Source organism: Olea europaea, unplaced genomic scaffold (genome assembly GCF_002742605.1).
Source record: "Olea europaea var. sylvestris unplaced genomic scaffold, O_europaea_v1 scaffold221, whole genome shotgun sequence".
NCBI lineage: Eukaryota > Viridiplantae > Streptophyta > Magnoliopsida > Lamiales > Oleaceae > Olea > Olea europaea.
The window spans coordinates 316,960-330,465 of NW_019240124.1; the positions used below are offsets into that span (position 1 = coordinate 316,960).

Below are 13,506 nucleotides of genomic sequence, written 5' to 3' on the forward strand. Positions count from 1 at the left end.
ATACTATGAGAACGTACAAATGAAATCAAATATAACATTCTTGTTAAAATGCAGTGCAAGAAAAATAATTTTTACAATACAATGGTTTGATAAAATATCATATCTAAACTAAGTTGTTTAATTGTTGAAATTAAAACAAACCTGACTTCTGATCTGAAGCTATCATGTAACCATTTTATAGTTGATCACCATTCAAACAGTTCAAAAGTATATACACAATCTTCTACAATTTCATTAAGTTAATTGCCTAATTTAGATATGCAAATAAGTCGAAAATACAATATTCTTTAACAAAATAAATAACAACAACATAGCCTTGTATTAAATAAATTTAGAGCCAACTACAACAGACCATACGCAAAATCAAGTATACATGTCGTAAGATTTGACAAAGTTTTCTATCTGTTATCAACCTATCACAGTCTTCCTCCATAATAAACCATCAATATACAAATGCAACCCTCAACAAGCTGCAGAACAAATTTGATGCGAAAATGAAGCCATTTAGTTGCTGATGAGCATTCAAACAGTCTTAAGAGTGTATAATAGCAACACAATCTGTGTCATTTCATCATGTTTATTGCCTAACTCAGATACGAAATATGCCTCAAATGGAGTATTCTTCACTTCGTACTAGTGTTATTTATCATCCAGCAACATCAAATTTAGTTCACATATAGATTATATCTCAAAAGCAAAAATACAATAACAGGGACAACAGAAAGTACAATCATTTTCCTGATTTCTTTAAACACTTTACCTCTTCAACCTTTTTGACAGTATCTCACATGTACCACTTTTTATCTCAAATTGTATCAACAGTTAGTATTTTCTCGCCCAATAGAATAGAGACACTCAGTGACCTTGACATCAATTTATGTTAAACTAGCCAAATCTTAGGATTTAGGAAGAGGGGAGACTTGGGGAAGTGAAAAAAATAACGAAATAAAAAAATAACAAAATAAACTTATTCTATAGCACTGGACTCTGAAGTGTGATGGGCAAACGACAACTGGGAAAATAAGAGAGAAATGGACAGGCTCGTTGTCGGCGAGTTGGGTCAGAGTGAAGATTGAGAGACTGAGAGTGAGAGTTAAGAGGACTTAGTTTAGGGCTTCTTTTATTTTTTCATTCCCCCGCCTTCATTTCTTTTTTTTTTTTTGGTATTCGGGTTGAGTTATATCAGGTTTTCCATTTTTTACCCATAACTCGACCCGTACCTACTTGACCCATAACCCGACCCACATCGACCCACACCTATCCAACCCAGGCATTTAATGCTGATTGACATTTCTATGTTGATTGACATGAATAATGATATGGAAAATTTTGAATTCTTGTGTGAAAATAATATTTCTAACAGGGGTATTTTCGTCTACATAATTCGAAAATGGACATTGACAAAATTGTGGACATTTTGGCAAATGACTCGCTGAAAATGGACATTACGTGAAATTTCCTCTTGGGGGGGTGAGTGGGTGGGGAATAATCAATTTGTACATACTTGATTGGATTGGCGTTCCTTTCAAATTCATGTGAAGTCCAAATCAAATCGACAAATCATTTGACTTGTACTCCCTATAATTCATGTGAAGTCCAAATCAAATCGACAAATCATTTGACTTGTACTCCCTATAAACTAAAATTGATTGTTCAAACAAATATATCCACGCCATAGTTCATACTTTCATATTTCTTTGCTCCAACGTTCAAAACTATAGATATCTACTTGTTCGGAATTAAGACAAATGACATTTATTTTAGTTTCAAGTTTTACCACCCCATCTTATTCCATCACCTACCATTCCCCAAATTGATAGAAATGTTAGTTGGTAGCCATAGCCCATACTACAAGTGATTTTTCATGTAATTGCTCGGTGATATCTTACAGAGCGAAAAGAAGGGATAAAATGACAGTTATAACCTTTTTTTTTTAATTAAAAGATTAAAATGAGTGTGTTTGTTTGTTTTTTTTTTTTCTTCAAATTTTAACATTCTTATGATATGTTGTAGTAGTAAATTAGCACGTCACATAAGAATTATTAGAAGATTTGTTATAGTATGACTGTCAATTAAGTAATTGAATTGAAATTTGAAGTTCAATGACATCAATTGAAACTAAACTGAAGTTCAATAGCTCAATTGAAACTAAATTAAATTCTAGTGACCTAATTGAGAATCTTCTGATAGTTCAGTGACCGCATTGAAATTTACTGGCTTATAGGCCAAACCCTAAATGCACGTATTCTGGAATTTAATTTTCCCCCAAATCCGCTCAAAATTCAGTCTACTTCCACATTGTCCTTTTTCTTTTTTGAAGCTACCAACAGGTAAATAGCAAAATATAATTATTAGTATGTTTCTGTGGCATGGATTTTCTTGATTTTTCTCTAATTAAGCGTTCTTGTTCCTGTAATTTTATTTAGATGACTTGACTTTTTCAGGCTTGGAATTATTTTGTATAGTTTCTGATTTTGCTGCATAATTTCAATGTGCATAAGTATTGTATAATAATGCTTCTAATTCTGGAACAGATTTAGTTTTCAAAAAAGAATAAATGGAAACAACAGCATCTCATCATGATCTTCTCAAGCAGGTATATTCAGCCTTTTTGCTCATTTTTTCTTCGAATGCTTTAATTGATAGATGCACGTATATTATATGCTTTGATGAAAATACTAATGGGTTCCAGCGGTGGAATTCAAAGGTGAGGAGTCACGAGGTTGCTGTAGCGGAGCTAAATAATCTTTCTTCCTCTCGGGTATGATTGTAGTACCATTGAGATTACTATTTTCATTATGTTGGGTTATTGAGCATGTGATCCAACAAAAGAAAAGCTTTAAAATAATTTACATTGAAGTAACTTTCCGTTTCCAATCGTGTTTGGATAACTTCTTCTTTTTTCTTAAACTCTTGACTTATTGTCAAATTAACTTATTTAGGGTGTGCTTGTCACCCATTATTTGGGAAGAATGTATTATGGAATAGTAATTGATGTTGAAATGTATGGTTAAAAAGGAAGGAAAAGTTTTTTATTTACGTATAATATTATTTTAACGAAAAATGTGTGGTTGAAAATAAGTACTGTAAAAAAAAAAAATAAGAAAGAATGAGAGAAAATGGATGACAAACAAGGGCTTACTTATTTGTGATCTTGTGATAAGTAAACTTTATCAGCTTAGCCAAATCTCCATGTTTGTTATGTTTTGATTGATTTGTCATGTATAGTTTGTTTATGGAATTACCTGGATTATTTTTTGAGGAAACTTTTACACACGGAGACAATAATATGAGTATTGTATGGAAAACCTCCTTGATTTCCATTTTTTTTTTAATTTTATATAAATAGAAGTTCTATTAGTTCTCATTCGATTAATGTGACATTTATTTAATCCATTGAAGAAGGAAAGGGTCTGTAAACTGGAAAACTCTGTAAATATTCTTGATAGGGACATGGTTGATAGTTTTGCTTGGGATATAGGTGGTTTCAAAATTAGTTGATGCGGCATGCATCCATACATATACTACGCATAAATGTTTGGAGACGCCATTTCTATTTGAGATCTTGGAGGACATAATGACTTGTTAATTAGATCAAGGACATCTAGGATTTGTTGATTAGTTGTCAAGGGGGCTTACCAAATCCCAAAGAATGTTACAAGATGTGCAGTATTCTGTTATTTACTAAGATATATTGGAAGGAGAGGTGAGAAGATGTTTGGCGATTCTTTCCATGAAATATTCACACAATGTTGGTGAAGCTTAGAAATACCTTTTTTCCCCTTACTTTAAACTAAACGGGGATGCTGATTTTGAATTGTAATTTTTACCATGATGTCGCAATAATTAACTTATTCTCAATTTTGTTCATTCAAAAAAAATACTTATTTTGAAATTCACTTATAGCCCGTTTGACATGGTTTTTGAAAAGTCAAAATAACCTTTTGAGACCTAAAACTGCTTTTATACCTATTTGGCTAATTTTATAGAAGAGTTTTTAGAGAAGTTAGTCAAATGTGGCTTCCTCTAAAATTACTTTCGGATTAGAAAGTGCTTTTAAAAATTAGTTTTCAAATTAAAATTAAGATAGATTCTTCCAAAAGTTCTTTTACAAGAAGCAAAAGTAAAAGCCATACCAAACGGGACCTTATTATTTAAGTGAACTTCTTAAGCTTAGCCAAGAATGCCCTAAATTCTGAAATGAAGCTCTAGAAATAAAATATTGGATGACTTCTTTTGGATCGTCAAAATTGAACCAAGATGATATGTACCATTTTGTCATGATCCTATGAATTGATGATATAATACACCTTTCCAAGTATTTATAACTTTGCCATTCATTCAATAGAGGAAGGGCATCATTTATTTAGAAGAGATGCCTTTTATGTTTAATCTGATTCTCTTGATTCACAATTATTCTGTTATTGTCATAAGTCCTAGGATAGACAGATACTATTTAAATTCTTATATACTTTCCAAAAATACCGTTTTGGAAACTCAATCTCCCATACATTATTTTTGGTTTTGAACCTCATAGGTAAGAATTTGATGAGCTGAATCTGTTGAATTCCTAATTCACTTTTGAGGTCTACTGTACATGGATGCTCAGCATTTAGTGTTGGACAATATTGGATGATAATGTGAACAATAATATGACTTATTTTTTATTTCATAATACCTAGTGTTCGCCAATCCATCTTACGAAACATATCATTCTTGTGTAGTGTTCCTAATCTGGACTCACAATAAGCTTTAATCAATTTAATGGACGAATAAAGTAAAGTGATTTCTTTTATGACTTGAGGTGTACGTCATGTCGTCATAGATAATGATGATTTGCGAGAAACACGTTTTCGAAAAAATTTGGATACTTAGCTTCACTAATTCTTAATTACTTTTTCTGTAAGAATATAAGGATATAATTCTCAACAAAATTCCTATGATTAGCGATATTGACGTGTGCAATTGGGTAACTAAACTAGTTGATTCTCTTTCGCCTATCAGCCGGCCGGCTTGTTGCAACCTTCACATTTCTTGCTGAGATCCCAGGTCTCCAAGTGGGCCCCTCTTGGCCACACAACATCTTGAGCAGTTTCTTTAGTTGATATTCAACCAGAAATTTTTGTTTGCTTTTTCAGCTTTTAGAGTCAAACAGTAGTTAAAGATTTTGAAATATCCTTTATTTTGGTTGTACTTAGAAGTTACTTTCCTGTTACTGTATGGTACTAATCCAGTGCTAGATGTTTTATTATGACGAAATCATTTTGTCATTTGATTGTAGGCTGTTTATCAAAGAAATGGGAATATATATTTCCGTACAAGCATTCAGAAGGCAAAGGAATCCGAACAGAGTAAGCATACACACCCTTCATCGCAGGCCATTATTTGGGTTTGTTGTTTGGTTGATGTTGTTATTGTTGTTTGTTAATTTTTGGCCAGAACAATTGGATTTTGCCAAAGCTAAGCTACAAAAGCCGAGTTCGAGTTGATAGCATCATCAAACCACTGCAACCTCCAACGTTGCCGGTATTGATGTTCAGAAGAGAGAAATTATGTAGAACTGAAGGAGGAAAATATAAATTTTTTCAACAAATTTGGACGGTGCTCTTAAGGAATCGTTACGTTTGATTATGAAGATGAAACAAGAAGTACTTTCGTGGCACATTTACATCTATCCCTATTCTGTTAGCTATTTCAAATTTGATTTCGAGTCGGTCGGATTTTCTTTCGGTGATCTTGTGTCGTAATGGATGATATGGATTCTCAAGTATTCCATTAGGTCATGTTTGGTATGCAGTTTTGAACGAGACTAGAAAGTAGAATTAACAAAGTTTAGTTTCTTTTTCTTTCTTCATAGTGTCAATATTTTTTACAAGACATGTCCTTAGTTTATATTTGTTTTAATTTTAGGTATCAGCCACATGTGGTACGTGTTGTAGTCTCTTTCTTTAGATGCCAAGTCCAGAATTTGTATGCTAGGTTGAAAGATTTAGAGTCTGTTGCTGTAAACAAATTCGTAGAACCAGTCGAACCTGATGCATACACGCATGCCTCGATATCTTCTAAAATATACTCTGTAGTAAGTTTTACCTTACTGTGAAAATAAGTAACTTATTTTTAATTTTAACATAAAAAATTACTAATTTTAGAATTTATTTACTTATAACTGAACTTTTAAAATTCGTTGTGAGGTTCTCAATGTTAAGAATCTGGAGTTTGTTCGGTGGCAATCTTCATCCAAGTTTTAATGAATTATTGGATTTGACCTAATTTTTTAACAACTTTTAAGCTCTCCCAAACATGCATCAAGTGCAACCCCAAAACATAGAGATACAGATTCCACTTCTAAAAGGCATGTGGACCAAAATTGATTAAAAAACAATAAAAAAATCAAAACATATGGTGTATTCTCGACGTAGAGACGAGATAAGAGAAAATAAGGCTACGGTTGATTTTGTGTTTTCGGGCCATTTTCCATTTTTTGGTTTCGAAAACGTGAAAAACGCGTTTGATCTGTCGTTTTCGAAAAGGATTTTTCGTAAACGAGTTAAAATTTATAACTGAAAACGCAATACAACTTTTTATTATTTTGAGCGTTTTCAATTATAAATTCCCAAAACACAGAAAACGTCCAAAACGCCCCGTTTTCAGGGAAAACTAAAAATCGTTTTGAAATCGAAAATGGAAAACTAAACCAAACGCACCCTAATGTTCTGTTCTGTTCGATTTGCATTTTAATTTTCATTTCATTTTCTGTTTTTATGTTTTGAGGATTTATGTTGGTGATTACTTATTTAAATTGACTTTGCACAAAAGATAAAAATGTATTCTAAATGGGTTTGCTCCAGACCGGACCGGTCCCATTAACCGGTTTGCAATTTTAAATCGTTCCACTGGTTTAATCCAACCCAGTTCAGAACGCACAAAACTCAAAAGCCCTAACCTAATCCCTAAGCCTAAACTCGCCTGTCACTGGGGATACAATTGAATCCACCGGCAAGTTTCTTTGACACTGGTAAAGCCCAAAAAAATCTGTAATAATTTAAGGAAAGCCCCAAAAAGTTTGCGAAAAATGGGAAAAGCGAAAGATAAGAATGGAAGTGTGAAGTTATTTGATGATGACGGTAATGGGTTGAATGATGACGTTTCGAAGATTGAGATTAATCAAGAATTTGCCCGTCGATATGAGCACAATAAGAAGAGGGAAGACTTGCAGAGAATTCAGGAACTGGAAAAGAAAGGGATCGTCAATTTTAGAGATGATGATTCGGAAGAGTCTTCTTCGGAAGAAGAGGAGGAGGACATGCTTATAACAAGTAAGAAACAGGATTTGAAATTTTTGGATGCTTTGATTAAGGTGAAAAAACAAGATACTTCATTAAACAGTAAAGAGGCAAAGTTGTCCTTTTCTGATTCCGAGTCAATGTCGGAGTATGAAAATGATAATACGAATGAGAACCGAAACCTAGATGATAATAATGACGGTAGAAAGGGGACGAAACCCATGTATTTGAAAGATGTTGTTTCAAAGCATTTAATTGAGGAGGGCCCGGAGTTCAATGATGAAGGTGACGATGATAATGAAGATGTGAATAATAAGAATATTGATGTTAATGTGAAAGTAAAGAGTTTTTTGGAAGAACAAGAGGAGTCAAGGAGGGAGTTTTTAAAGGTGTTTGAGGAGGCTGCGAATGTTGAGGACGAGGAAGGGGATTTTTTCAGTGTGAAAAATGGCATCGGTAAAAGGGAAGAGGACGATGGTGAAATTGACGAAAAGTTGGATGAATATTTTGGGGAGGATGAAAAGCTAGATGAGAACACTAAGTTCTTAAAAGATTATTTTCGGAATGAATTGTGGCTGGATGATGGTAAAAGTAATAATATTGTGGATGAGGATGTCGGGTTTTCAGAGGATGAGGAAGAGATAGAAAAGCAAGAGGATTTTGAGAGGGGCTATAATTGTAGGTTTGAAGAGAATGCGGGGGATAGAGTAATGGGTCATTCACGAAAAGTGGAGGGTTCTGTGAGGAAGAAAGAGAATGCTAGAAAGTTGCAGAGGGAGAGGAAGGAAGAGAGAATGATGCAGGCTGAGTATGAGCGGAATGAGGAATTGAAGCATTTGAAGAACTTGAAGATAAAGGAGATTAAAGAGAAATTGCAAAAGATTAGGGAGGCTGCAGGAATTGGGGAGGATGGCAATTATTTGTTGGATGAGGATGATTTGGAGGAAGAATTTGATCCCGAGGAGTATGACAGGAAGATGAAGGAAGCATTTGATAAAAAATATTACAACGCAGAGGATATGGATCCAGAGTTTGGGAGCGGTAGCGATGAAGATGCAGCTGAGTATGAGAAACCTGATTTTGTTGAGGAAGATAGGTTGCTTGGACTTCCAAATGGTTGTGACGAGATGGAGGAGACTGGAGATGGATTCTTGTCAGCCAGGCAAAGAATTTTGAAAAGTAAGGTCCATGGTGAAGATGAAAATCAGCTTGTAGAAGATGAGGGAAATGATCCTAAAGAGGGTAAGCGGAAAAGAAAGCGGAAGCCCAGTGAAATGGAGAACGCAGTTAAAGAGCAACTGATGGAGGAGTATTATAAGTTGGATTATGAAGATACAATAGGAGACTTGAAAACAAGGTTCAAGTACAAACCTGTCAAGTCTTAAAGATTTGGATTGAGCACCGAAGAGATTTTGATGCTGGACGACAAGGAGTTGAACCAGTATGTTTCTATGAAGAAGCTGGCTCCTTACAGGGAGAAGGAATGGAAAGTGCCTCGAATTAAAACATACCAGCAAAAACTGAGGAACAAAGCACTTCTTGAAGGAGAGACATCAAATATTAATAACAAGTATTATGACAAGACACGACGTAACGGTATGGAAAAAACAAAAGTGGTTAGTGTGGCAGACAATGAGAAATTACCAATGGAAGAATCGAATGGTGATACAACCAATTTATCCAGACGAATTAAGAGAAGGCGTCGTCAAGCAGAACTGAAACTGTCACATTCGAGACTTATGGCGTATGGAAAAATCCATTCCAAACCTAAAAGTACGAAGCATTAGAGCAGAGAATGGTAAAAAATTTGGCAATATTTCTATTGAAGGTAATACGATGAGCTCGACTTGTGTTATTCTTGACCTATTATTCATCTTTTTCTTCGTTAGATTTTTAGAAAAATTTGACCAATCTCTTAATAGACAAAGTTTGACGAGAAACGAATATTTTCATATGAATTTCTGTATAATAAAGTGAAGTTGAAGGAAGAAGATTATATTGAACATCAAAATTATGGTTATTAAAGCTTGTTTTGACATTAGACAAGCATCTGATGAAAGTAATTTTGGAATCCGTTTATGTTACAAATAAATTTGTAGTTCAGCCAATATTCTTAAGCTGAAAGACTAATGCAAAACTAGAAAACGGTATTTAAAAAGTACTGATCAAATCTTTTCCAATTGAAACTTGAGTCGGCAGTGTCTGGTGTCTCCTGCGATAGTAAGAAATTGGATCCTGAGCACATTATGCATTGCACAGGGTTAAAATGGTGCTGATTTAAACGGGGGTATGTTGACTCATTAACTCTTTCTTTAATATTTTTTCTTTTTATTTTGAAGATGTTTTTAGTTTAACATTAGCCTCTACCTGAATCATGGTTCTACATTTGGACTTCTTCTTTATGTGAGAAAAGGAAGAGGGTTGGAGTGTGATGCAATTTATACCAAATAATGTTGGTGAATGACTATGCTGGCTGTGAACCATAAATCACAAACTTACAAGGGGAAGAAAGCTAAAATATAATATATTTGCCACTTCAAGATCATGGTTATTTTGATTTGTTTTACTCAAGTATGATTATTGTCGTCATTATTGATTGCTTTTTATTGTATCATATGATGTTAGTCCGGATGCTGGAGATTAGTTCACGACTTTTGATGTATTGAAACAATGCCTCGTTAAAAGTTGCAATTTATATTAAATATCTTGCATAGTTGTCATCTATGATATGCTTGGACACGGACAAGTGTTATATACACTGACACGTGATTTTAAAAAAAAGTACCGATACGACAAGTCAATGACACATTAATTAATTTCTTAATTTATATAGTATAATTTCAGTTTTATACTTTTCATTGGTTTTTTCTTGAAATATTTTAAATATACGTATCTATTTGTTATTTACTAATAATTTTGAATTAAAAATATATAATATTTCTAACAAAAAATGAAAAATGATTATAGTAGGGCGTCCGAGGGGTATCGGTGTCCAACACGGACACTTCACTCTAGTTGAAGTGTCCATGCTACAGAGGCTGTCATCTTCTTGCCCATTTTCTATGTTTTTTGGATGGTCTGTCGTAATTTGGAAAGAACTCCTCAGTTCCCAATCCTCAGGCATCTCATTATAATTTCCGGAGCCCAGAAACATTGCAGCCATTCTGTTAGAAGCCATATGTTTCCTGCTATAAACTTTAGTCTTGCACTTTGCAAAAGATGACAAGTTTTATCAATAGAAAAAATCTAAGACTTATGGTATGAAAAACCTATTTTCCATATAACATGAATGTAATTAGTGTTTGTGTGTGTGATTTAGGACAATTCTATCACTAACAGGACTGAATTTTTTCTTGTTGTAATAGGATTTTATTTCTTGTTTAAATTAGTATTTTTTTATTCTTATAGATTTTTAATTAATTTTAATTTAGGTTTTAATTACTTATCTTCCTTAAGGTATTAGATAGGATATTATTTTGCCTATATAAACAAAGACTAATAATGATTTCCATATCAATTCATTACAATAAAGTGTCATCTACAACTTTTCGAGAACTTTAATCTTGTTTTAAGAACTTCAATTTTGTTTCCGCACCCAACACAAAGAGCACCTGAAAGCATTTAGATTTTTTGTGATCCCATTTCAGCGCAGAAGTCTCAAAGGGTAAGTTACAGATCTACAAATATGCAGGTACTAAGTTGGATAGGCAGAAGGTAATAAGAGCCAATTTACAGATAGGATTTGACTTAGGGTCTGGCGATCATGATTTCCCATGCAGCCATTTTGTCTGAAGAAGGGAAGGTTTTATAGAATTTGGAGAAACTTCTTATTGAGTTTAGTCTTACTAGTGCTCTAACCAGATCCATGCATTGGCTAGCAGTTTCTCAAATGATGATTCTACTTATGTTTGGCCAAGCTTAAAAAGAAAGTAAATGTTAGCTTTTGTTTGCAAACATGTTATACATCTTACTATTTCTTAATTTGTTAAGTTAAAAGTTTCTTTTACTTTACTTCAAAATAAGCAACTTCGTTTTTCCCAACTTTTACAAGTGAACATGTTGACTTTTTAATTGATTTTTTAAGCTTAGTCAAATATGTCGCAGAAGCAGAGTTTGTTGAAAACTTAGGAACTTGTTTATACTACGCTAGCAAGGGTAATTAATCATAAATACTTGCTTTTCATCATAGATTCTTGTCACAAACTGCTCCTTCATCTAGGTTCTATGGGTTAATATGGTTTACTATGTAGCTTTTGCATTGTGTTCTTTGTGTCTCTATCACTGTGAAGTTTAGTGCTACAATATGCCTAAGATATGGTGATTCTTCTTTTAGTTGTTTCTAATATAAAATCTGTCTTCAGTTAACCGACTATTGCAAACTTCCCGCTCAGATTGTGAAAATTTCTTACCAAGTTCATCGTCTAGCCCAGTATTATGATCAAGAGGAGCAAGGTAAAACATCTGGTTCACTTGACAGACTTGCTGGTGGTGAGATGGGAGGAATGCTCATCATTATCTGTTTTCGTTCAGACTGGAATTAATTCCAAGGCTTGGAGGGATGTTCCCACCCGAGTTTTTGGTTTAATGTCTTACACCACAATGGGTGAAAACATATTTATTTGGCCCATTGCAGTTTTGTTGAATTGAAAACTGAAGTGATGAATATATATTTCGTTTCTCTCTCTTGAAGTTTTTGTGTTGTGAAAGCCAGCAGAGTTGGCATGTAAGAGTCGTAAATTTTAGAATAGATCATTTACATGATATGTTGCTTCCGGTTACTATTATCTTAAGTGACAAACATGCCTTACATTTTGCTTGTTTATGGAAGGATTTTTAAACTCGGCTGGATATTAGCTGGTTTATGGAAGCATATTACTATTGTGTCTTATTTTCTGTTCTGACTGCATATTTTGTTTTCGGAAGCTGCCTTGCGCCCCCCCCCCCCCCCCCCCCCCCCCCCCCCATTTGCCCCCCCCCCTCCCCCCCCCCCCCCCCCCGGGGGTGTAATTTTTTCATGAGTAATGCATGTTCGGGTGGGTTTATAAGCTGCTTATTTTACTTAAACGAAGGTTTCAGGAAAAAAGCTTAAACCCACACAAGAACATATTTTTCATGACTAACTTCGAAAATCATGCTAGTGTGCTAGAATTTTTTTGACACCCTAGTTGACATACACTCACAATAGGGATGGGTGGGGGACATTTCTTTTGCATTCTTTATTCACGCGGGTCCCATGTGGATCCTACGCATGTGAGAATAGGTCATCTAAGGTGTCAAAATTTTTCTAGCAACTTGACTTAATTCTTGTACTTTTTAGTTAGGAATGTTTATAGAATCAGATCGAAACATTTTTGATTGAAAATTTTGGTAGAAGTTCCAAAATGTAAACCGGTTACATGCAGGAAAACTGAAAATATAGAAACCATTAACAGAAATTTGTACTTGGTAGCTCTATAAGATTGCCATTTGTTACATGTGTGCGCTTGTATTGAGCTTGTCAACCATGTAAAAGTCGACCAATGCTTGACGTGAAATACTTTTGTACAGTGCCATGTGATTAAGTAAATTCCAGTGTATTTATTATTTATTAATTTATTTATTTTCTCTGGAATAAACAATGGAAATAACAGATTCATTTTTTTTATGAATAAAAAAAGGGGAATTTACATAAATGTCACTAAAATTGAAAATACATAAAAAAAATTCATTTGCACCATTTTTTTCCAAAAATGTCATTTTTTTTATACAAAATGTCCACTTTACCCTTTATGACACTTTTTTAGGAGTAATAAATGCTTGATTTGAACGCAATTAATGGTGTGATGTGATAATTTATTTTATATTTTTTAAACATTCAAAATATGATTATTACATTGTATACCATGAATTTTTGTTAAAAAAATGGATGAAAAGTTAAAAAAAAAAAAAACATTAAGCATGTATGAATACAAATCCTGCCTTCTTCTTTTTCATTCTCATTCCATCATCAACAAGGAAAAGCTATTGATAAATCTCGAAGGTGAGCTATTAGAAATTGTTTATATTTCCATCTCATAATTTACTACTTTAGATGTTTAATACAAAATGGTTATATTTAATTGAAATTTTTGAATCTCTTATTCATTAATGTGTTTTATTTTTGATATATTTTTCAAAAGGAAAAAATATCAACATCCTCTAGAAAAATGTGAAAGATTTCATATTTAATGAAGTATTGAATCAT

At 33.5% G+C, this 13,506-nt stretch overlaps 2 protein-coding genes across 8 annotated transcripts; both read left to right on the top strand.

Moving 5' to 3' along the window:
* Positions 1 to 2,228: 2,228 nt before the first annotated feature.
* LOC111380805 lies at positions 2,229 to 5,941 on the top strand. Of its 2 annotated transcripts, none has more exons than XR_002700244.1 (5): positions 2,229 to 2,330; positions 2,535 to 2,596; positions 2,708 to 2,761; positions 5,282 to 5,351; positions 5,440 to 5,941. XR_002700244.1 is itself a non-coding variant. In XM_023004452.1 (5 exons), the coding sequence occupies exons 2-5, from the start codon at positions 2,558 to 2,560 to the stop codon at positions 5,487 to 5,489; spliced, it is 228 nt and encodes a 75-aa protein (XP_022860220.1). In that variant the 5' UTR covers positions 2,229 to 2,330; positions 2,535 to 2,557; the 3' UTR covers positions 5,490 to 5,941. The 2 variants fall into 2 exon arrangements, 1 of the variants encoding a protein (XP_022860220.1); XM_023004452.1 differs by having other exon boundaries at positions 2,693 to 2,761.
* A 986-nt stretch (positions 5,942 to 6,927) lies between these two features.
* LOC111380788 (protein KRI1 homolog) lies at positions 6,928 to 12,123 on the top strand. Of its 6 annotated transcripts, XM_023004427.1 has the most exons (3): positions 6,928 to 9,111; positions 9,483 to 9,570; positions 11,645 to 12,123. In XM_023004427.1, exon 1 carries the CDS (start codon positions 7,073 to 7,075, stop codon positions 8,666 to 8,668), a length of 1,596 nt encoding a protein of 531 aa, XP_022860195.1. In that variant the 5' UTR covers positions 6,928 to 7,072; the 3' UTR covers positions 8,669 to 9,111; positions 9,483 to 9,570; positions 11,645 to 12,123. The 6 variants fall into 6 exon arrangements, with proteins under 6 accessions (XP_022860195.1, XP_022860193.1, XP_022860194.1 ...); XM_023004425.1 differs by having other exon boundaries at positions 6,928 to 9,570; XM_023004426.1 differs by having other exon boundaries at positions 6,928 to 9,570; positions 11,675 to 12,123.
* The last annotated feature ends 1,383 nt before the right edge of the window (positions 12,124 to 13,506 follow it).

Coding starts and splice junctions, on each gene's coding strand:
- LOC111380805 (XM_023004452.1), top strand. CDS start 2,558: ATGGAAACAACAGCATCTCATCATGATCTTCTCAAGCAG. Junction 2,597..2,692: donor ATCATGATCTTCTCAAGCAG/GTATATTCAGCC, acceptor AATGGGTTCCAG/CGGTGGAATTCAAAGGTGAG. Junction 5,352..5,439: donor GGCAAAGGAATCCGAACAGA/GTAAGCATACAC, acceptor ATTTTTGGCCAG/AACAATTGGATTTTGCCAAA.
- LOC111380788 (XM_023004425.1), top strand. CDS start 7,073: ATGGGAAAAGCGAAAGATAAGAATGGAAGTGTGAAGTTATTTGATGAT.